The sequence below is a fragment of the Harpia harpyja genome, chromosome 13 (genome assembly GCF_026419915.1).
Source record: "Harpia harpyja isolate bHarHar1 chromosome 13, bHarHar1 primary haplotype, whole genome shotgun sequence".
Taxonomy (NCBI): Eukaryota; Metazoa; Chordata; class Aves; order Accipitriformes; family Accipitridae; genus Harpia; species Harpia harpyja.
In genome coordinates, this window is record NC_068952.1 from 16,276,603 (window position 1) to 16,299,111 (window position 22,509).

Sequence of the window (22,509 nt, forward strand, 5' to 3'; positions counted from 1 at the left end):
AGATAGATATGGTGAGGAAGGTTAACGAGGATAAGTGTAGTCAGCATGATAGACAGATTTGGAGGCACAAGAGCAGCCTAGCCTTTTTTCAGTTTTTGTAGGCACTATTTTAAAGGAGAGTTTCAAGGATGATGGAGTAAGTTTGTTAATGTTTGTGGATAACATAGCGGAAAAAAATTGTAAAGGTGCTTGCTTGAAAAGTTAAGTGGAAGATGGTAGACTGACATTAGGGCTGATTAAAGAAGGGACTTGTCCTTTCAATATTGAATGAGAGATAAAAAGTAGGGAAGTGAACTGTTGTGAAGCATTTGGAAAAGACAACTTGCAACCTGGAGAAGTACAAAGAGAAAGGTGACAAGATCAGGGTTGTAGGCAAGAAAAACAATCTTTGCAGCAGCCTACTGAATAAATATTAATAGGGCAAGACTGCATTTTCCAAGAGCAGAGAGAACAGTATTGTGATGTTAAGATTTAAGTGATGATGACATGGTCAAGAGTTTAAGTTGAGTGGGTAGATAAGAAACTTCTTAGAGATGCTATGCAGACGGAATAAGCAAAATCTGGACAGAGCTGAGGTATGCAAATATAGAGGAATGTCTAAGCTAAGTCTAGATTACAAACTGGAATTAATGATTATGTCCAAAGGGATCAAGAAAAGGTGGTAACAACAATGTTTTATTGTACTTTAGAGGTGATGAGCTTCTCACTCACTGAGGCTGTGAAAATACTGAGTTGTGAGTCTGGATACACAGTGTGAAGTAGAGAAGTGGGTAGTGGGGTTTAGCTTTTATGGATGAGATAGCCCAGAAGTAAAATTCAGAGGAAGAAGAGGTTGAGGTGGGACATTGTGAAATTACCAGAAATGTGGGAAAGGTTTGAAGACAATCTTTAGAAGAGCATATTGAAAAATGGAAGAGACAATTTAAAAAACCCAAACAGAAAATAATGGAGTTAAAAATTCTAATGAATAGCAAGATTTTCCTTGGCTAAAGAGAGAAGAAAGGTCCAGGAGAATGAGGATAAAGTGCAGGTTTTGAGCCTATCTGAGAAAAATCATCAGTATACTTTGACAAGAGTAGATAAATGATGTGGCAATTGCCAAAACCTGCAAGGAGATTTTTAGAAGGAAATGTCCATCAGCAATTGTAAATATCACATTCAAACTGCTTAGGAATGTGAGAGGAAAGGGAGAATGATTGATGTTGGGTACCTGTGGTTGAAAAATTAACCTTGGTCTCTTCAAGCCAGGTAAGCACTGTAGGGAATGAGATAATGGATAAGAATACAAAGCAAAGTGAAGCAGTGAAGGTAAGAAAGGCAGAAGGTGAAAGAAGGTGGAGAAATAAGAGCAACCTAATGAGAATATAACGAGAAAGATGGGGAAATGATAGTAGGCAAATTTGCAAGACCCCCGAGAGGAGCTGTAGTGATAGGTGTACACATTGCGTCTGTTCCTAAATTAAAAACCATCTTCTTGATCTTTATACAAAACTGAGGAATCTCAAACAAAGATCAAGGTGTGGAGAAACATCCTGATGATGCCTTTTGTTAATGTGTTAATGAACTTGCTTCGTTAATGTCATAGAAAAAGTCATATAAACCCCCAGCTAATATCTTTTACCTGAACCTGTATACTTACCAATTATAATGCTTTTCAAAGACTGAAGCCTAAATTAAACTATGAAAAGAAGAGCTGGGTAGATAGGAGTTCTTGGTAGCTGTTCATCTGCTAAGCGGGACAAATTTTTTTATCTTTATTAAACCTACTAATACATTTTGAAGCAAGTAAGGCTTTTGTGTCTTTTGTCCTTTCTTCTAATTTTGATTTTTTGTCTTTATCTGCACAACTACTTTTCTGCTAACTTGAGAGCTACTCTAGCCTATGCCATTCATCAGAAGAACATTTCAGAGGTACTTGGAAATGTTTCAAGTTTTAACAATCAGAGACTTAACCTGCTTTTTCTCATGTAAGTTACCTGCCTAGACCCACTAGGAAGACAAACACTGAATAACAGAAGTTGAATAATAATAGTAATGAGGAATTTCGCATGAGAAATAAAAACCTGGTAAAATCAGGTCTTTTGTTGTAGGTTGCTGAGATACTTCACCAGTGTATGGAAATGAGTGTCGACATTTGTCAGGCTATCCTCCATAAATTAGAATTACTGTAGATGGGAAGTGCAGCCTTGGCTGCTGTAACTATCCCTGCAACATTTGCTATTTTGTTGTGGTTTTTTTCTTTTAAATACAAGGGGATATTTTGGAATACATTAGTAGTACTTAAAGTCTCTATTTTCTTAGTTGCTCTTTTTGTTCTGTTACCATTATAATTCTTTTTATCTTGACCTAATTGCATTTTCTGGCTTGCTTGTCAATTGGAAAGATATATCAGGGGAAAAAAAAGAAGAAAATGCTTTGTTTGTGTTGTGTGTTGTTTGGGGGTTTTTTAATGAATTTCTTGCTTTAGAATGGTGTAAGGTTGACAGCCTAGGAAACTAAAGCATCAGTACATATTTTCTCAGACTATTTTCATAGTATGCTTTATTCCTGACCTAGAAAAGCCACCTCATCATATGAGAGGATAGCTCATTCTCCATAGCTCATTCAGTCCTTGTCCTTTTTGCTAGGACTACCATCAAGATTGCTAACTATAGTAATAGGTTTGTGACGTGGGTACTTTTCCTCTGAATACTGGTCAAATTCATTTGATACAGACCATAAAGCAGCCATTAGCAGGTACCAAGTTTCAGCCACCATCAGTTTAACCTGAGTAGTAGCTGAACAGTGCAGTAGTGTTTTTCACTCACACCCTATTTCATTTTTTAATGTTCTTGTTGTAGCCAAAAAAAGCTCCCAAACTGTTTTATATTTCCAGTGGTGTCGTGGTATCAGCCGGCAGCTAAGCACCACGCAGCCACTCACTCACTCCCCCCCACGGTGGCATAGGGGAGAGAATCAGAAGACTAAATGTGAGAAAACTCGTGGGCTGAGACAAAGACAGTTTAATAAGTAAAGCAAAAGCTGCGCACACAAGCAAAGCAAAACAAGGAATCCATTCACTACTTCCCATCGGCAGGCAGGTGTTCAGCCATCTCCAGGAAAACAGGGCTCCATCACGCGTAACGGTGACTTGGGAAGACAAACGCCATCACTCCGAACGTCCCCCCCTTCATCCTTCTTCCCCCAGCTTTATATGCTGAGCATGACGTCATATGGTCTGGAATATCTCTTTGGTCAGTTGGGGTCAGCTGTCCCAGCTGTGTCCCCTCCCAACTCCTTGTGCACCTGCTTACTGGCAGAGCATGGGAAACTGAAAAATCCTTAATTTAGGATAAGCACTACTTAGCAACAGCTGAAAACATCAGTGTGTTATCAACATTGTTCTCACACTAAATCCAAAACACAACACTATACCAGCTACTGGGAAGGAAATTGGCTCAATCCCAGCCAAAACCAGGACACAGTGGGTTTCAGACCCTTTTCTGCTGAAACTAAGTTGCCTATTTTCAATTGCAAGAAACTAAACCTGCCAGTGCAAAATAATGTCAAGAGTGGGCTTGGACAGAAATACAGAGTAAAGCACATTTTTCAAATTTACAAAATAGTTTCAGCTGTTAGTAGTACTGTAGTATCTTCCCTCAAAAGAAAGACATAAAAATATTATAGCTTTAAAACTTCTTATTTTGCTGGAAGAAAAATGGCTTCAGAAAAAAAGTGGTTTATGTCCACTAATTTAACATCACTGGAAAGGGAACAAAGAGGAAAAGATTAACAAGGCTTGCATTTTTTTTCATGTTGGTACTCAACATGATACTGGTGATTTAAAAGACTTTTTGTGGTATGGTATTTTTACACTTATGTCTATTTTTTTTTAAGGAAACTTCATAAAGACTGAGATTTTCAGATTTCTGTTGCTAACACTTCCCTGGATTTCCTAGCAGTGCTTTTCTTTAAACGGAAATGCAATCAGCCCTTACTTCCTGGTGCCTTCAGTATTTCTTTCAGGTCTGACCACTAAGTCCTAGAGTCACATCCTCAATAATCCCTGAAAAAATTATTGTTCCTCACGCCCTTACTATGTATAGATATGTGCGTTTAGATACACATATACACATCTTTACCTTTCTCAGAGTTGTTTTGCAATATCAGTGGATTCTTTTGTCCTTCACACTGAGGAATTGTGTTTGGATTACAAGAACTTGTATGGCTAGTTGATGGTATTTATATACATCCTGACTCTGATTCACTACTTTCATTAGCACTAGAATTCAAAATAGCTGATTCTGATTCAGAATCAGGCTGATTCTGACATCACTGTTAATGATGATGTAATAATGCTGACTCTGAGCAGAATTCTTTCTGATTCCCTGATATGCGGGGGCATGTCTGCTTTACGGGTGCAGGTGCAGATGTTTGATTGCAGCTCATGCAAATTTGTGGAAACATTAAACAGATAACGGTGTAGATATGGTAGCCCAGAGTTAGCTACTGAAACAGTTTTGGAGGTTGCAGCCATATTGAGCTTCAAGTACCCTAGCTGCACTTCCCTTACTAGTCATACTTGCACTTGGCTAAAGATAGCATGGACAAATATATACAGCTTGTAGTTGCATCTCTCCCACCAGTGTGCATACATTCTGAGTGAGATCAGAATGACTCCTGTTGGTATTTATTTTATAGAAATTCTCTTTAGTTTACGTGGTTATTTCCCCACAGGAATAATGATTTTCCTGTACCTTTTGAAAATCTATGGCAAAGTTGATTTTGAGAATCTTGTGTGTAAGTTTATCATTGGCCTTTGCATAATTACCATGTCTTCAGGAATGCAACTGTACTGAAGCTAGCCACCAAGAGCAGCCCTAGTGCTAAATCAGGAAGATGAGGGACGACTGGCTTATGGCTGGATGTGGGCCCTTAGCTCACTCCTCTAACAGCACACATGCCAGTCACATTGCACCACTGCTCATGCTCCTGGCAACTCCTTGATTCCGTATTTTGCTCAGCATTTTGGTTTCTGAGCTTTTACCTACCCACACAAACTCCTTTGTGCCTACAGTAGGTGTGCACAGAAAATGCTGTATTTTGGATGCTCTGTGGGAACCTGATGGTAACATGAGGGAGTGGTTTGGGTTTTTTCCAGGAGGAGGCACCTGTGCTGCCTTCCGACCTGCACGTGTGAAGTATAGTAAATATATGGGTTAAAAACCCCATAATTCAAATCCCTATAGTGGTACTGATCATATCTCTGTTTCTGTAGCAATGAGAACCAAAGGTGGCCTTTTAAGGCTCACAGTTCATCTACCAATTTCCAGTTTTGCTTCAGGATTCTTAAAGTATTAGAGTGCGTGCTTTAAACCCGCAAAACTTACCTTTACCTAATGTTCACCATTCTAACCTAAGTTTCCACGGAAACAGGGTTGAAAAAGCCGCTGGTAGCCAGCAGGCAGCCAGCAGCTGAGAGTGAGAACTCTCCTTTGTCACTTTCCACTACTGGATGCCTGCTGCGTGCCAGTGTGCAAAGCTACCTAGGCTTCTAAAATCTGGATTACTTTCAATTTGAGGGGGAAAAATTAAATTAATCTACTCTTTTCTCTCTTTGGATTGTCACAGTAAATTCCAGGAGGGCAAATGGGCTAATAAGTCCTGATCTGTTCAGTTACACTGAGCCCCACATAATCAAAGCTCTCCCAACCAACTGGGCCTCTCTTTTCATAATTTCCATGTTTTAAAAGCATTCTCTCTCAAATTTTGTGTCTGTGCACAGGTACACACATATTGTGGTACCTTAATTCTTTATGGGTCTATATCTATCTATCTACATATTTACGAGCCTTTTTTGCCTATAGTATAGTCGATGTATAAAATTTCCTTTTTTCCCTGTATACTTAGAGAACATTTCTGAATGAACACATTATAACTGATCCTCAGTTAAATATTAGGAGTAGGATGTGAATGGAGATGGCTTTTAACCAGAAGTAGATTATAGCTGCGGGAAGACTAAAGGGTCTATTTGGTCAAGACTCACACAAAACTGAGATAAGCATGCACAACCTGACAAGATCAGATTAGACCCTCCCCCCACAAGTGCTTTTCCCATAAATATTTATCTACTTTCTATTAGGAATAACCAGGAAATGTAAAAGAAGGGTAGATTCTTTTTTTTAAAATAGCCTAGAAATAGAAATGCAGCTTCAAATCTTTGGGGTAGTGATATTTTAAGTATGCAGGAAATTCCAATCCTGGTTGCTGGTTTTCAGATGGGAGCAAAGTACTGAAATTCTTCATGGCAGCTACATGAATCGGCAGCATTTATAAACACAGAAGAACTTTGTACATGTGTGCATTTTTGCCTACTATTGGGTACCTTAGAATTAAATAACTTAACCACCTATGAGAGAATAGGTGTTGACAGAGTCAGCATTGCTGTATTTTTAAGCTTGCCTAAGGCAACATAGCTGGCATTGAAGTTAAGCTTGGCATTTTTTCACCCTGTCCCTCCTCCCTCCAGTCCAAGTGAATGCTCACTTCATCAGTGAGAAACACAACTGACTTGCCTGCCAGATGTAACAGAGATCCATGAATTCACATCTCTTCTGCAAATTTGTGTTTCGTTCAGATTGTCGATACTTTGACTTCACTTCCTCATGCAGTGTTGTTAAGGGGTAAAAATCTGAAGCCATACATGTGCCACTAATTCAGAAATGCATATTTGTTGGTGATCCACTCATCAGAACCTGTGTGGATTGCCCTTCTGTTATAATAAAAAATAGCTCTTTAGCTTCGAGATTTAAAACCTTAAAAAAGTACAGAATAATATTTTTACATTCATCTTTGAAAGTAACAAGTGTGTACTTTTTAAAAAACTTCTGTGTCACATAATAATATTAATACTTCAAAAATCTCAAGATGAAAAATATAAGTCCTTTTTTCTTTTCTTTTTTTTTTTTAATCTTTTTTTCCTCTAGCATTTTACGATGGGATAATGAGACAGATGTCTCTCAACTGGAAGGACATTTTGACATTGTTATGTGTGCTGACTGGTAAGTACATAAAAATCATAAAACTCATGTTAGAAAAATAGCTTTGCTGGAGTAATTGTACTGTGCTGCTTGCTGATGGCTAAGCAAAGTCAACAAATGAAGCACAAAGCCACCTTAACCTCAACAAATTAATATTCATCTCCATGTGACAGTTATAAGGTAGTCTTCTATCACACAGTAACTTCTACCACATTATTTCCCAAAGATTGATTTTGAGAAGCATTTCCATTTTCTGGAATTGCCTCTGTTTCATGCTTGACGTATCAGTAAATGGACGACTTAGGCAAATTGCAAATAATTATGGCTCAGTGAGGAACAGTCTGGAGAAAAGGGAGTTTATCAACACAAACAGCTCAATTAGCTTACTTCTTAGGAAAGATCTGACTATTGATATAAGAGGATATATTTTTTGCTCCCCGGAAAATCTTTCCGAGGAAAAAAAGATTTTCAAGACCTTTTTTCCCCCCATCACATTCTGTTTCTTAAATCAATTTGACAGAAAAATTTGTAGACGTAGGCTTTATATTATTTATACAGGCACACGTTAATTATAAGAGAATTCTTAGTAAAAAAAGAGTACAGCACTTAATTTATGAAAAGGTAGCTACATGTTACAATATGGTATATTGTTTAATAATTTATGCAAATAGATTTGATTATTGACACAACCCTTTTCTGATACTGGATTTGCAGAATTGTGCTGTGCTATATTTACTGCATGCTAACTTTAAAAATGGTACATTATTATTAATTGTGTTATATAAATGGAGACAGTGTAAAAAGAGATGTGCAAATTTCATTTAGGAGAGTAGATGTTTGTAAATGAATCTGTCTTTCCTTCATGTATATTTGCTCTTGACTCTTTAAATGTCCAAAACAGAAAAGGCTGTTTATGTTTTTGTTGCACATAACTGTTGTGCGAGACAAATTCTGAAAACAGGGACTTCCTAGGACAGCTCAGTTCAGCGGATTTCTGTACCTTACTAAGAAATAGTTAAAGGAAAAAGGCAAACGGAAGAATGAAGCTGTCTATTGTCTTTTTAAACAATGTTCTTTTTAAGTGGCTTCTGATAAAATATTCCTCTAAAGCTTTTTTTTTCTTTGATATTTTGCTGTTTAAGCAAACGCTTCTTATTTCAGAAAAGCTACTGGGTTTGTATAGCACTGGAGAAAGTGTGTTTAGTTATCTTTTTTCTTTTTTCTAATACCTGTTTGTTGACAGAATGCAACAGTGCTTCATCTCTCTTAGCATTTAATTTCAGAAAAGTTCTTTGTTCCCAAAAAGGACAGAGAAAGGTTTCTAACTAATCGCTGATAATGTGCCTCAGAGATGCATCATCTGATTAAAATAAGGAGCTAAACAACACCATATGATTTCAGCAAGTAATTTAGTAAATGCCTTCCTCACCAAATATTAGAATGGATACTCCAGGTTTCATTGCACAGATGAAGTTAATGCTGGACAGGATTAGATCAGATTAAGTATGAAAGTCAGATCAGAGTGCTGGCGGACACGAGCAGGAGGGCAGCAGTCTTCTCGGAGGCTTAGACAGGGCTCACATATGGATGTTCTCCAGATTATGTGGGTGAAGCAAGGTCTTGCCAAGAGATTTAGAGTTAAATTTGTTCTTCACACAAATATCAAAACAACCTGGCTGTGCCATCTCTTGTATTCTTGATACTCACACCATGTCATCCTATTTGTGCTGGGAGTACAGCAGAGTGGAGCAAGACTTAAGCTGGTTTTTTTCAGTAATATTCTTGCCTAATACTCCTCCCAGTCTGTTTGGAAATAGTGTAGTTTCTTTAGGAAACAAAGAATCAAACATGACAGGTAAAATACATAATGCATTTGCAATCCCTGCATTTTGTACATTTATTTTGAGGCACTTAAGATGCAGGTAAGTGTATAAATATTTATAGATTTCTCAAAAATGAATAGAAGTGTGCAGGTTAGTTTAAAGTACGTGGTTTTATTCACAAATTCTCTCTATTTTGTTATTGCAAGTGCCCATATATGTAGTTTAATAAGCATGAAAATCCCTTTATTGTTTGTTTCTTTTAGAAATCATTCTTTTAGTTATGGACACCAGGTTTTCTGGTACATGAAAAGGCTGGGGAAAAAAATGTTCCATGCTTTATCAAACTCGAATCTTCTTTTCATTTTCATGTATTTCTCTTCTGAGATACAGAATTTTTTGGGCTACCATTGAAGAGGAAGAAAAAATATCTCTTTTCTTATAGCTCCTTGGCTGAAACTTGAAGTATGCAGCGATAAAAACAGATAGAATAGATTGCATTTAGTTTAACACCATCATGTAGCTCATTGTCAGTCAATAAAATCTGAGATTAGAACAGAGAACGAGAAAGCAAAAAATCTGAGTTCAAATATTAGGTACATGGATAAATTTTTATTGAAGTATTTCCAGCAAGGGTGATACTGTCTGATTCTCTGAATAGCTAACCAGTGGTACTTCTTGATCCCATTTACATGAAAACAAGCTCTATTCATAAACATATTCCAAATCCACATGGAGGTTCAAGTAAAAATGCACATGACTACAACAAGCAGCGATATGTTTATATTCATATATTTACAGTCAGACTTTCATAAACCTTGTGTGCAGGAGTGGAAAATAAGTTATTTCCCAGAACAGACAGTCTATTAGTTAACAGCTAAATTTAGTAGCTCAACTAGATTATAAAATAAATAAGAAGCAAACTGCAAAAGCTAGTAATTATTTAACCATTCAGGATTTTGACAATAAAAATAGTTTCATGGTTCAGCAGTTCCGAAATAACTTGTAAAATGTCAACTCTGAGATAAAATAAGGAAAAAAATAATCTTGGTAAGGCCACACCTGGAAGAAGGATACACTGGAAAAAAATACTGAAATAATGGAAACTTTAAAGCATATCCACTCACCTCATGTTTTTGAGGAGGAATTTTAAGGCAAGGTGGGGGCTGCCAGAATTTTAGTCTTTCATTTGACCTACACTTGTGGATATAAAGTCATGCAGGTGCTGGAATTGTAAGAGTGCGTATGAATAGAGGAGGAAAAATTACAGGTGCCTGTATGGACAGGCTGAAACCAGAACTCTTCCAAAGCTCTTGAGAGCCTCAGTTTCCTGATTATTTAAAAGGAAGCATATATCCTTTTCTTTATTAAGAAAAAAGTTGCTGAGATTTGTAATCCAAGGAGAGAGTCAAGGCCAGTAGGACTGAGCCAGTAGAAAAATCTTTGTTTTTCACATTCTTGTGAAACAAGTTTTCACAAATAATTTTAATCTAGAGACAGTATAAGGTCTAGATCCCGATATCATTTTGGAAACGCATAATATCCCACTTTACTTAGTTAGACTGATTATACACTTAAAGTCTGGCACATGCATAAGTATTTGCACAACAGAGGCCAGGGGAGCTATCCCACATTACTTTCAATGCTGAGATTTTTGCTGAAGTCATGGGGAGTTGTGGATTCACCAGGAATGTAGAACTAAACTGAAAGTATTCTTTAAATATCTTAAAATATGTCAATTTTGTCTCCATTAGGATATTTCATTTAATATAAAGAATCTTTTTGCAGGAATGCAGTAAGGTCTCTGTCCTTCTTCAGTTTAAATTTATTATTTGCTTTAAGCCTGATTTCTTGCAGACACTTTCAAGTGCATTGGAATCTGACGACATGGAAGTAAGGGTTTTTTTCAGTTTATGATGTCAGCCGTGCAGTTGAAGGTGAACAAAAAGATAAATGGCTTTATATGTTAGGCACTATACATGAATGTAGTCATGTCTGAAGTACACCTGTAAACTAAGCTGTCTTACCAGTTGCAAACTATGCAAAAAGAAAAATAAGTTCACATCATAGCCTATAAAATTTAAGTATATGCCCCTTGTTGCAAGGCACAAGATAAAAGGATATCAGCATGAAGCAAACTGAGAATCTACTTGGTTTTTTAAATTTGTTTCCTTGTGGCTTACTGTTACTTCTGTACAGTTGTGGTATAAACTTTCATTTTGGTTTTAATGGTAATGTAAAATTAAAAAAAAAACAAGAGGAGGGAGATGACAAGATTGCCTGCCTGTTCATCCAGATTTCACAGGTTAAGAGCACTGCCTAAGCAAAAGCCAAATCATCAACTGTGTTCTTGCCTCTTGTCCTGGTTTCAGCTGGGATAGAGTTAACTGTCTTCCTAGTAGCTGGTACAGTGCTATGTTTTGAGTTCAGAGCGAAGAATGTTGATAACACTGATGTTTTCAGTTGTTGCTCAGTAGTGTTTAGACTAATGTCAAGGATTTTTCAGCTTCTCATGCCCAGCCAGTGAGAAAGCTGGAGGGGCACAAGAAGTTGGCACAGGACACAGCCAGGGCACCTGACCCAAACTGGCCAACGGTGTATTCCATACCATGTGACGTCCCATCCAGTACAGAAACGGGGAAGTGGGGGGCAGGGATTCGCCGCTCGGGGGACTGGCTGGGTGTCGGTCGGCGGGTGGTGAGCAATTGCACTGCGTATCATTTGTACATTCCAATCCTTTCATTATTGCTGTTGTCATTTTATTAGTGTTATCATTATCATTATTAGTTTCTTCTTTTCTGTTCTATTAAACCGTTCTTATCTCAACCCACGGGTTTTGCTTCTTCTCCCGATTTTCTCCCCCATCCCACTGGGTGGGGGGGAGTGAGTGAGCGGCTGCGTGGTGTTTAGTTGCTGGCTGGGGTTAAACCACGACACCTCTCTACTGCTGTGATCCAAAACTTCCTTGCTGGCCCAAGGAAACCTTGCTATTCCTGTCCTGAGCTACTGCTTTCAGAGCATCTTTACTACATAAACATGAGACATTACCACTAAAGTAATGGTGAGCTAAGCCAAATTTGAATTGAGGTGTGAGAACTGAGTGTGAATGGTTTAGAACAATACATTATTTAATTTCACTGAGCTGTTGTGAGCTTTAAAGGATTCTCTCGGGTACATTTTCAGTATGCTGTGGTAATATTTAGTCATACAAATTCTACTGGTAAGAGAAATTGCTTGACTAAATCTCCTTGCGTGGGCCAAATCCTGTGCTGGCCCTGTCTGCAGCACAGATTATCTAGTGATTTCTTCAGGATTTTCCTCATTCAAGGTGTCCTCCAACTCAGAGGGAGAATAGAGATGTTCCCTGGAGTCACTGCATTGCTTCCAGCCTTCTCTGCTCCCTCTGATCAGAGTACATGGCTCACAGAGCAACAGACTGGAAATCGCAGTATTGGAGACTATTTTCAATTGAAGTAGGTCCTGTTCCCAGGGTCAAGGCCTTTTGGAGGGCAGGGACAACTTAGGAGCAGAGCCAGGGCAATTGTCCCAGGTTATCTGCTTTCCTAAGTTAAGACGGCTAAGAATCTATCTCCCATATCACCAAAATATCAATTGGGGTTGGACAGAAAAGGTATTATTGAAGTTGTCTAATCTAGCAGGTCATGTCACCATTTTAAGTTCTCAGACACTCAGTTTGTGGTGAACAAAGGCCTGTAGTCCTCTCATTGTAAAGGAACAAGATTGGTAGTAGCAGCTGTGCCCCATCTCATTGTAAAAGGAGAGAATGGTATGCAGGTCCATGAAAAAGGAATTTTAGCACTGGTAAGCTGCCCCAAAATTGTGTTTCCACTACACTACTTTCAAAAATAAAAATAAGTGCATTTTTCATTTGGAATGTACTTCTGGCTATGCAGGATCTCAGCAAGTCTTCAATGTGTGCATGCTTGCAATGTTTCATGTTGAAGAAAATTAATTATTTTTAGCGATTCTTTTGGGAGAGAACTCATGCACTATATTCCACCTCTTCTGCAGGTGGCTAAGCTCCTGGTGAAGTAGTGTCTTATGATATCTGTAGGGATCTACCTGAGGTGAATGTGATTAAAATTCCCAGGCAATATCAGAGATATCAGCTGCTGTTTCAATGAATTAAATTTAAACAAGAATTTTTTCAGTAAGATTCTTCCAGTAAGGTTAATCAGGGCTGAGGTGCAGGCATCATGCCAATTGCTAAAGTTTAAATTTTCTTGTGGGCAGTCTATCAGAGAAATTGTTAGCTAGTACTTCGATACCTTGAGAAGAAATTCAAAAGGTCATACTACTATATGAAATGTTCTTTAAGAAATGTATGGATACCCAGTCTACCATATTTTCTCAACAACATGAGGTTCTGCCAGTTTTTACTGATGAAATGTGGTCACTGACAAGTTTTCTGATAGGCCTTTTTTTTTTTTTCTGAGTAACAAAAATTCACAGCTGTTAACACAGCCACTTGACCCTATGATATGTAATATTGTATGCTCCTTGGTAGTTGTGGATTGTCCTTACCTAAATATCCACACATATTCTGTTCTTGATGACTGGTGTGTGGTTGCAGACCACTTTTTTCTCTTCAGTGTTTTCATATATTCTTTGTATTCTTTTAGAAATTTCAAACCTGGAAAAGAAAATTGCCCACATCTCTTCAGAAAGAGATGTTTGAGAATGAAGAAAAGGGGAGTATAGAAAAAAATCGTAAAGAATGGACAAAATGCTGTGTAGTGTGGAACTTGAGCTTAACACAGGCTGGGAATCAGTTTTATTACAGAGAAAGCATGAAAAATAGTGAAGAAAGAATCACATTATTTGTGGCCTGCTTGATAGAGTTTCTTATCTGAATCACCAATATAAATGCAGCCCATGGTAGTAAGGACTGAAAGGCATCAGTTGCTATCTGATGGTTGTTCACTAGCCATTGTAAGTGCACTCTCATCCACAGTAACTAGATGTCCACAAATATCTAGTCAAGAGTGATTGGCACCCTGGTTGCCACTATTAGTATATATATTAAGGTACTGAGGGGCATGAAGAATGAATTATCCCCTCAAATCATGAGGTAATCACACCAAAATAGGACTGAGCATGTTGGCAACATTGCATGGGAAAATTGACTCTGCTGCTGTCCTTGCGGGACCCATGCTGGAGATGAAGGATTTCACTCTTGAGAGAGGACAACTCTGTACGATCTGGGTCATTGTATTTGACCAGTGTTTGAGGGAGAGAGAAGGTAGGGGCTTGTAAATCTTTATTGAGATAGATAGGGATAGATACATAAATAGAACAAATATGCATAATCGATAATAATGAATTAATGCCACAACTGTGAAGGTAAAAGAAAAAAAAAATACCCTTAATATTAACACCTGAAATACAATAGAAAACACTTTAAAAAACTCCACCCCAGCCTTGTATAAAAAAAACATGTAAAATGTTAACTTTGTATATTGATCCTGATTTCTGATATGGTAGTATTGTAATAGCTAACATATGTGATTTGTGAATTTCAGCTATATAAAGATCTGTTTCATGCTGCTATTTTAGCTTTGGTTTAGATTATATTTGGTTTTATGTATTTTTTAATATTTAAAAGTACCTGGACTGGACAGAACTGTAGACCACAGTTTCTCTTTTACAGCATTGTGTAAACATATGTAATTAGCCTTGTACTTATCTGCATTAGTATCATTAGAATTGAAAACCCATTTTAATCTGGATTCTGTTCTCTTCTCAATGTCAGCCTGTTTCTGGACCGGTACAGAGCTAGCCTTGTTGATGCAATAAAGAGATTACTCCAACCCAGTGTAAGTATGTTCCTATTTTCTCCTTAACACTGGCTTCAGAATAATTAGTCTGTGCACAATGATTGAGAGAGTAATGGAATGGCAGGATTAATGTCATGTAATACTTTAATACTTATTATGTCCAACTTCAATTGAGTCTTCTAATCTATCAGATTCTTTCCTAATCATAAACTAGGAAACTTCTTATACTTGGCCTTCTGATAAGGAACACAGTGGGTAGTAAAATAAATGAAACCACTTCAAAGATAGCGTGAGATTATTTTTATCAAAGCATTTCTCAAGTATTTTCCTTTGATAATAATGTCTTCATATTAAAGTAAAAGTATGATATTGAAAGTTTTTATGTTGGCTTCTGTCGTTTGTAATCCCTTCAATTGTAACCTTTGTCATTGTGTATTTATTTATTATGAAAGAATATTTTTTCTTTTCATTTCTGTTCATATAAAATGAACAAAACCCTTATGCATATATTGTAGCCTAAAACTTTTTTTCCATTAAGTAAGTCCTGTGTTTACATGTTTTATGCTTTAGAACATAACAAAATTAAGCTCTTCATAAAATGCTTACATGTTCTACATGATTGTCACTGAGGAAATATTTTACCAATCTCAATCTATTAGGCTGTTAAATCAGAGAGACCTACAGGCAAAAACCCCAAAGCTGTTACATGCATATACTTATACCAACCAAATAAACTTGAATCTCAAAAAAAAATTTTTTTAAAGAAGATACCAAAATAAGAATATGAGAAAACATGTAAAGTAATTGCTATAAGTATGAATTTGAAACAGGAGTTTTACGTTTCATGCTTAACATACTAATCTTCCAGTAAGGTGAATTTTCCATTTCAAAACAAAAGTATTTCATGTTAGCAGTGAATTCTCCAAACTTCATTTTTAAAATTGTATTGTACTTTTTGTACAAAAGATTTTCTCTGTAAAAGGAATAGAAGACCTAAATGTGCAAAGGCTTAAGAAACTGAGTCATTTTAGTCATGTAAGTAATCCCATTCTTTGCTAAGAGTCATCAGGTTTCTATTCTTGGTTCTAGCATAGACTTTCCTGAGTGACCTAAGGCAAGTTACTTAAGACTGAATTATTTTAATGAGCTGTGGGGCAAGGCTGCCAGGAAGACAGGAGAAATGTAGCACCCTGAGGAAAAGGTCACCCAGATACTTCAGTCAGTGGCAGCAAGGGGAGGTTAAGCAGCTCCTGCCCAGGGTGATGCATTCTGACTTTCATGATGTACCATCAGTTGTCAGGGTGCAATAATTTTGGGGACCAGAGGTGATCTGGAACACAAAGCTGATCCTACTTTAAAAAAAATGCAAAAAGTTTTTTTTTTTTTCCAGTATGTCCACAACTGGTTCTTCAGGTAGCCCCATAGGCCACTGTCTTGGCTCAATGAAAGGACACTGGGGGAGAAGAGTATGGGTGGCAGGAAGAGAAGTGCATAAAGAGGTGCCCTGGTAACTGTGACCTGGCTAGAGCCTCTAGCTGGAATAGCTGTTAGCTGCTTTGTCTCCTGCTTATAGCTAGTCATGGTCTCGTGGTCTATATTGCCAAAAACATGAGTACACACATACATTTGTATATGCACACACACACACACACATTCTTTACCTGGGCTGATTAGCTCAACCAGAGAATTTGATTTAAAAAACAATGACAATAATGCAACCTGAATTTTAAGTAGTGTTCATAGCTCAAGTTCCCATCTCTAGACAATTTAGAATTTGTTAACCTGACTTTAAGCCAAAACTGGCTGGACTTTGTAGCTTTTTAACTCCAGTCAGCTAATTCAAATTCAGAACATGCCTTTGTTTTTCAGAGCAGATAAACTACAGTCTTTTGTGAATGTAGATGGAGTAAAGGGAGATGGCTTTTTGTTGCCTGTCTTCCTAGTCTGGCTTGCTTCTGCATATTGTGATTAATAGCATAGCCTGTACTTATTTGCTATGCATTTTAGGCCATGGTACCTATTTCTTATCAGGAAAGCTAGCTTAAGAAATTCTTGCTCCTTGCAGGTATTTCTGTTCTGGTTTTGGACCACTGTCCGAGCTGTATTTTTTAACTAAAGTCATTTGCCTAATCCACTTTATGGATGGTTATATGGATGGATATCCAGTTATAGCATGGCCTTGCAAATTATCGTAATTCATAACTAAGAGGACAGCAAACTATTGTGTGGGGTGGAAGCTAGGAGTACAGACACCTAAAATGAGCTCTTTTGTCCAAAAAGGACATGTTGAACAGAGATGCCTTCAAGCATATGCTTTCATTGGTTAAAAGACCCAAATAAAAGCATATACTCATTTGAGATCCCAAGAGAAGATGCAGTCACAAGTACAAAATAGTTATTATTTTTACTGTTCTTGTTAACCTCTATAAATCTAAGGATAACATCAGAAGAAACTTTACTAAATGGCACTATACTTTGGCCTTTAAAGGAAATATAAATTAATAGTGAACTCATTTGCCAGTTGCAATAATTAAGAATAGTTTATGGGCATTAGTTTGTGCCCATAAACTACTTTGATTAAGTTCACCCTTCTACATGAATTATGTTGTCTCAGATTTAGATGTTACATTTCCTTATTGGTAATACTTTGCCAAATTGATAGAGGAACAATCTCAAATTGAAGACGTATCTAGATGTAAGACATCTTTCAAGTGTAACTAGGATACAGCTAGGATAGAAGAATTTAGGGAAAGTATTAGCCAAAACCAGAAAGAAAAGTGGAGTAAACAGAAAATAATGGGTATCCTTACAAAGCTGTCTTGAAGGAGAAATTCAGAACAGGTAATCTATTCTTACTGTTAGTTTAAGAAGAGATAAATGTATCTGCGGTATTTCCTTTTTCATTAAGGATGTTATTTGTGGCTATTAGAATCCTTATGGCACAGAATGATGTGTTTTGGGTAACTTTTTGTTTTCCTGGAAACAGGACTCTGGTCATTTCAGTCATCTGATCCATAGTATGGCCTCATGGACAGTTGTATTGGCACAGGAAGAGAGGACCAGAAATGAGCAGCTCACATTGTTACTGGGGGCTAAGATTTCTATCTGAATTTGTTACAAAGGCAAATGTCACCTGTAAACCGATTCCAAGAATTAGGCACTGAAATTTTACATCAAACAAATTTATCTCGAATGGCTATATTTTATTCCTCTTATAAACAAGCTACTTGATTTGCCAACATTTCATTTTATTTTTTCCTATCATTAAAATATACTTTTAATTTCAATCTCAGAATAAGCAGTTGCTTGTTTGTGTATTTCCCTAATTAAGAACATTTTTTACGAAGGCTTTGATTCTTCTGTGGCCTATCCACTCAAAACCCCAATGAAGTCAATGGGATGCTATTGAGCTGTGATTAGTACCAGCAAATAAGACTGCATTTAATAATGATTGTTGAGTAAACTTAGTCATAGTCATGTCCAAAATGTGAACGAACGTCTGTCCCATTATCTTACTGCAGCATTTTAGTGACACTTCGAACTATTGTAACTGACATTTTCCTTTGTGTTTTGTTCACGAGTTTACTGGAAGTATTTTTCCAGCTGGGGAAAGGCCATCTTGGACTTTAAACATCATCCTAAACTGGGAGGCACTTCTGAATTAGAATTAAACAGCCTTGAGATAGTCCGTCAAGTGTAGATCCAGGCCACTGGTCTAATTTTTTTATTGTACAGCAACTAAGAAATGAAAAACTTTTTAAAATTTGAAACACGAATGCAGCCCCACAACAGGTAGCGGAATCACAGAGATCAGGCAGTTGACAAGAAAGTGCTTTAAACCCAGATTATGATAGACCAGAATTGACCACAGTACCTTCACAATACCTGCCAGTTTTGCGGAGATTATTGTAGTATTAAACTTAATCATGATTTCTTGATTTTTATCAGCAAGGGCAAGATCCTCAGGTGTTTTAGACACACACTAAATTCAATAGATGATTGGGTTTTTACACGAGCTAAAGAGCTGGCCAAAAGTAACTGTGTAGTGATTTCCATGAAAAGCCATTCCCCTTTTTCGAAGTTATTTCAAGATTATCAGTCTGGTTTTAAGAGATATTTCATACCATGTTACATTCTATTTTACTATATTTCTCTTTCAAATTAAATTTGAAGTAGTCTACAGAGAGTATGAGAAGGAATGACCACAGGAACTGCTGACTGCAGATGGAATTCTGTAAGGGTGTGCTGTTGTATGAGCATTGCTTCCTCATCGAAGCTGCTGGATCAGTGGCCGATGTAGGGCGTGCAGCCTCCAGCAGTCTCCATTCATGAGGTTTAGCCATTCCTGAAGTCCCTGCATGAATTGTGTGGTCAGTGAGCCCTGGGTGGGTGTTGTGGTTTAACCCCAGCCAACAAATAAGCACCATGCAGCCACTTGCTCATTCCCCCCTCAGTGGAATGGGGAAGAGAATTGGGAAAAAAAAGTAAAACTCATCTGTTGAGGTAAAGACAATTTAATAGGAGAAACAAGGAAGGAGATAATAATAATACTAATAATAATGATGATAATAGAATATACAAAACAAGTGATGCACAATACAATTGCTCACCACCTGCTGACCAATGCCCAGCCAATCTCTGAGCCCTGGTGTCCCCCAGCCAGCGCCCCCCAGTTTATATGCTGGGCATGACATCATATGGTATAGAATACCCCTTTGGCTCGTTTGAGTCAGCTGTCCTGGCTGTGTCGCCTCCCAATTTCTTGCACGCTCCTAGCCTCCACTGATGGGGCAGCATGAGAAGCTGAAAAGTCCTTGATTTAGCGTAAGCACTGCTCAGCAACAACTAAAACATCAGTGTGTTATCAACATTATTCTCATCCTAAATCCAAAACACAGCTCTACACCAGCTACTAAGAAGAAAACTAACTTTATTCCAGCTGAAACCAGGACAGTGGGGGACATGTTTCCCATTACAGTGACCTCTCTGTGAAGCTGCCTGTGATGATGAGGGACTCCAGAGGAGTCTCATCCTTCTTATGCCAGGAAGGGTCTCTGCAGAACAACATTCTGGGGAGCGTGAGATGGCAGCAGGAGGAGGATCCTCAGCTGAAGACTCCCTTTGCTACCCACTTCTGTCTGATGACATTAAAGCATGCCAAGGATGTGAGGAAACTGATTGTGAATTTCCTGTGTTTAATGTTTTTCATCCCTAGCTGAGCCTATATTCAGATCTAACATTTACATAATGAATTCCAGTGCCTTGGGTGGGAGTTACACCCCTTTGTACCTCATAGTTAGCCACAGAATTAAAGTTACAGCTACAGAAATGAACAGAAGTGAGTTGCTTTGGATATTGCCCTAGGTCTCCTTTGTGCTTAAATTTCCCATGAGAAAGATAACAGTATTTCCCTATCTCACAGAGGCATTGTGAGAATAAATACAGTGCTGTGGTATTAATGATTGAAGTCTTTTAAGTAGACATTAGTACCATAGATACTGACGTAGAGTTTTTATTGCTGCCTCACTGCATGTTGTCTCAGCGTGTGTGTGCGTGAGCTGTAACACACAGATTTGTTCCCTATCCTCCACACTGTCTGTGTCAGCGTTGTAACTTCCCAGAGTTCCCACTGAAATTCTCTCTTCTGATCAATTTTTCCTGTGATATACAAGATTGCATTTTCTCAAGCCAAACGTTCTTCTACAATGTCTTATCATTTTACAACTTCTTCAAATCCCTAAAAATATTTTTTGTCTCTTTGGTTGATTACAGCACCTCACAAATTAGTCTTAGCTCTCATTAATATAGAAGTTAAATACAAGAACTCACAGTAAACTTCATGGCTGCCCTTGGTGTGATATGCTGTTGGCTGATATTAACCTTTGTTTACAGCTCTTCAACCAGTTTTCATTCCATGTGACAGAACACGGTATTCAGCCAATTAGAATTAATTTTGTAAATAAGATTTCAAGAGATGCTATATCAAGTAGGTTAGGTTTGGGGCTTGTACTTTGCACAGAGTCTAAAATCTATCAGTTTAAGGTACAGTCATTTTTGTTTTCTTAAATACAGAAGGACGAACAAAAAATTAGCTAATGGACCATAATGTATTGCCTGGGCATCATAAATGGCCTGATAGTCTTGAAAGATCCAGAATTACTACGCAAGAACATTAAGTCCTGCTTTAAATGCAATTTACCAATTTAAGGTCAAATTTGGTTGCACTGCTCAGGTAGTTTAAAATATCTTTAAAAATTAATAATCGGGTCTGATTTGCCTCCCATTTTGCCTTGTTTTACACTGTTGTAATTCCACTGACAGCAAATGGGAGGTACTTTTCTATGTGTGAGTGTGAAAAAAGAAAATCATTATTTACAGTCTTTGCATGGTCATGAGCTAACAAATAGATTTTGCATTGAGTGTATGTTTTGTATGCTTTTTCTGTGTTTTATTCTGGTAATTCGTAGCCACCATTATTACATGAAAAGGAGCAGATGTATGGCAGCTGGCAGTTTTCTAAAGAAAATATTTATTTATTACTTTCTATTTTGGATTTGTTTAATCACAGAAATCTTGCATATTTTGAACAATTATTTGTATTACTCTATTTTAGTGTTTTACCAAGAGAACAATTGACTTTTCCAGCTTGAGTATATTAAAAGCTTATTCAGGTGTATGTTATAGCTGGTTCTCTTCCAGTTTTAAAAATGTATAAATTCTCTTTTTAATGTTCCAGGGAAAAGCAATGGTATTTGCTCCACTCCGAGGGAATACTTTAAACCAGTTTTGCAATCTAGCTGAAAAAGCTGGTTTCTCTATCCAAAGACATGAAAATTATGATGAACACATTTCGAACTTCCACTCCAAGGTTAGTTTTCTGCTTGTGTTAGATAACACTTTAATCCGCATTGCATTTTGAAGAGATCATGGTCCTTTTGGCAGGTAACCTAAATGTTTGATTAAAGTACTCCTTAGGTGTGCTGTTTCTGAACAGCTATTTTTGTATCTGATTATTTTGTGTGGTAGAACCATCCTTTATCTCTGCACGTCTAGAAGAGTTTTGCAGAAGCATCTCCTGTTTACCCTTTTCATTCATAGAAATCTAATTTATGAGAGTCTTTTCTTGTTGTTGTTAGCTGCCTATAAATATACGGCACACCAGCATTTACATTTTAATAAAAAGCTTGCAACTTTTAAGTGGTTTAAATACTGAAATGGACTGAAATACATAGGAGGTGAATGTCTAATTGTATCATATCGTACCTTAAATCCTTATCTCTGGCTGCTTTATGGCTGGGTCAGTTGGCAGCTTCAGACTGCTAAATCTCATAGAGAATTTCACAGTTGTGGGGTTATATGTCAGATCGAGGCGCTACAAGATTTAGGTCAAAAGCACTTATCTGAGTGTGATTTCTAAGCTTGCTTACATAAAGCTACTGTTATCAGTCTCCTTTTTTATTATTTATAAGTATAGAGTAGTACAGGACATGAAGAGGAAGGTGCTTCACAGAAAACTTTTTAGGAATTTCTTATTTTCCTGTGTGGAAGTGCTTATCAAAATCATATTTATTACTTGCAATTCTGAGATCTCTATTTCATACCATAAAGAAATCCACTGTTGTAGGTCCATACGACCTTAGACATAACCTCTTGCAATTTTCTAAGAATTGCTCTTGGAAAATATAGACATGTTCAGAATTGAAGTGAAATACATTTTTTTTTTCTATTTAGCACCACCATAGGATAGAAATCAGATTATGCTAAAAAAAAATATGTGTGTGATGTTGTAAAGAACAAATACATACTTTATTGTGTAATTTTATATTTAATAAAGACTCTGATTAAAGCTACCTAGACACATGTACATAAAAT

At 37.3% G+C, this 22,509-nt stretch overlaps 1 protein-coding gene across 2 annotated transcripts in view; it reads left to right on the forward strand.

Moving 5' to 3' along the window:
• Window positions 1-22,509, forward strand: part of CAMKMT (calmodulin-lysine N-methyltransferase) — a 235,838-nt gene that overhangs the window by 205,660 nt on the left and 7,669 nt on the right. For both annotated transcript variants that reach the window (XR_008238007.1, XM_052806375.1), the window contains exons 8-10: window positions 6,966-7,040; window positions 14,613-14,676; window positions 21,374-21,505. Coding sequence is in view for 1 of the 2 variants with exons in the window: in XM_052806375.1 (XP_052662335.1) it covers window positions 6,966-7,040; window positions 14,613-14,676; window positions 21,374-21,505 (271 nt within the window). In the remaining variant the exon portion in view is untranslated. The remainder of the gene's footprint in view (window positions 1-6,965; window positions 7,041-14,612; window positions 14,677-21,373; window positions 21,506-22,509) is intronic.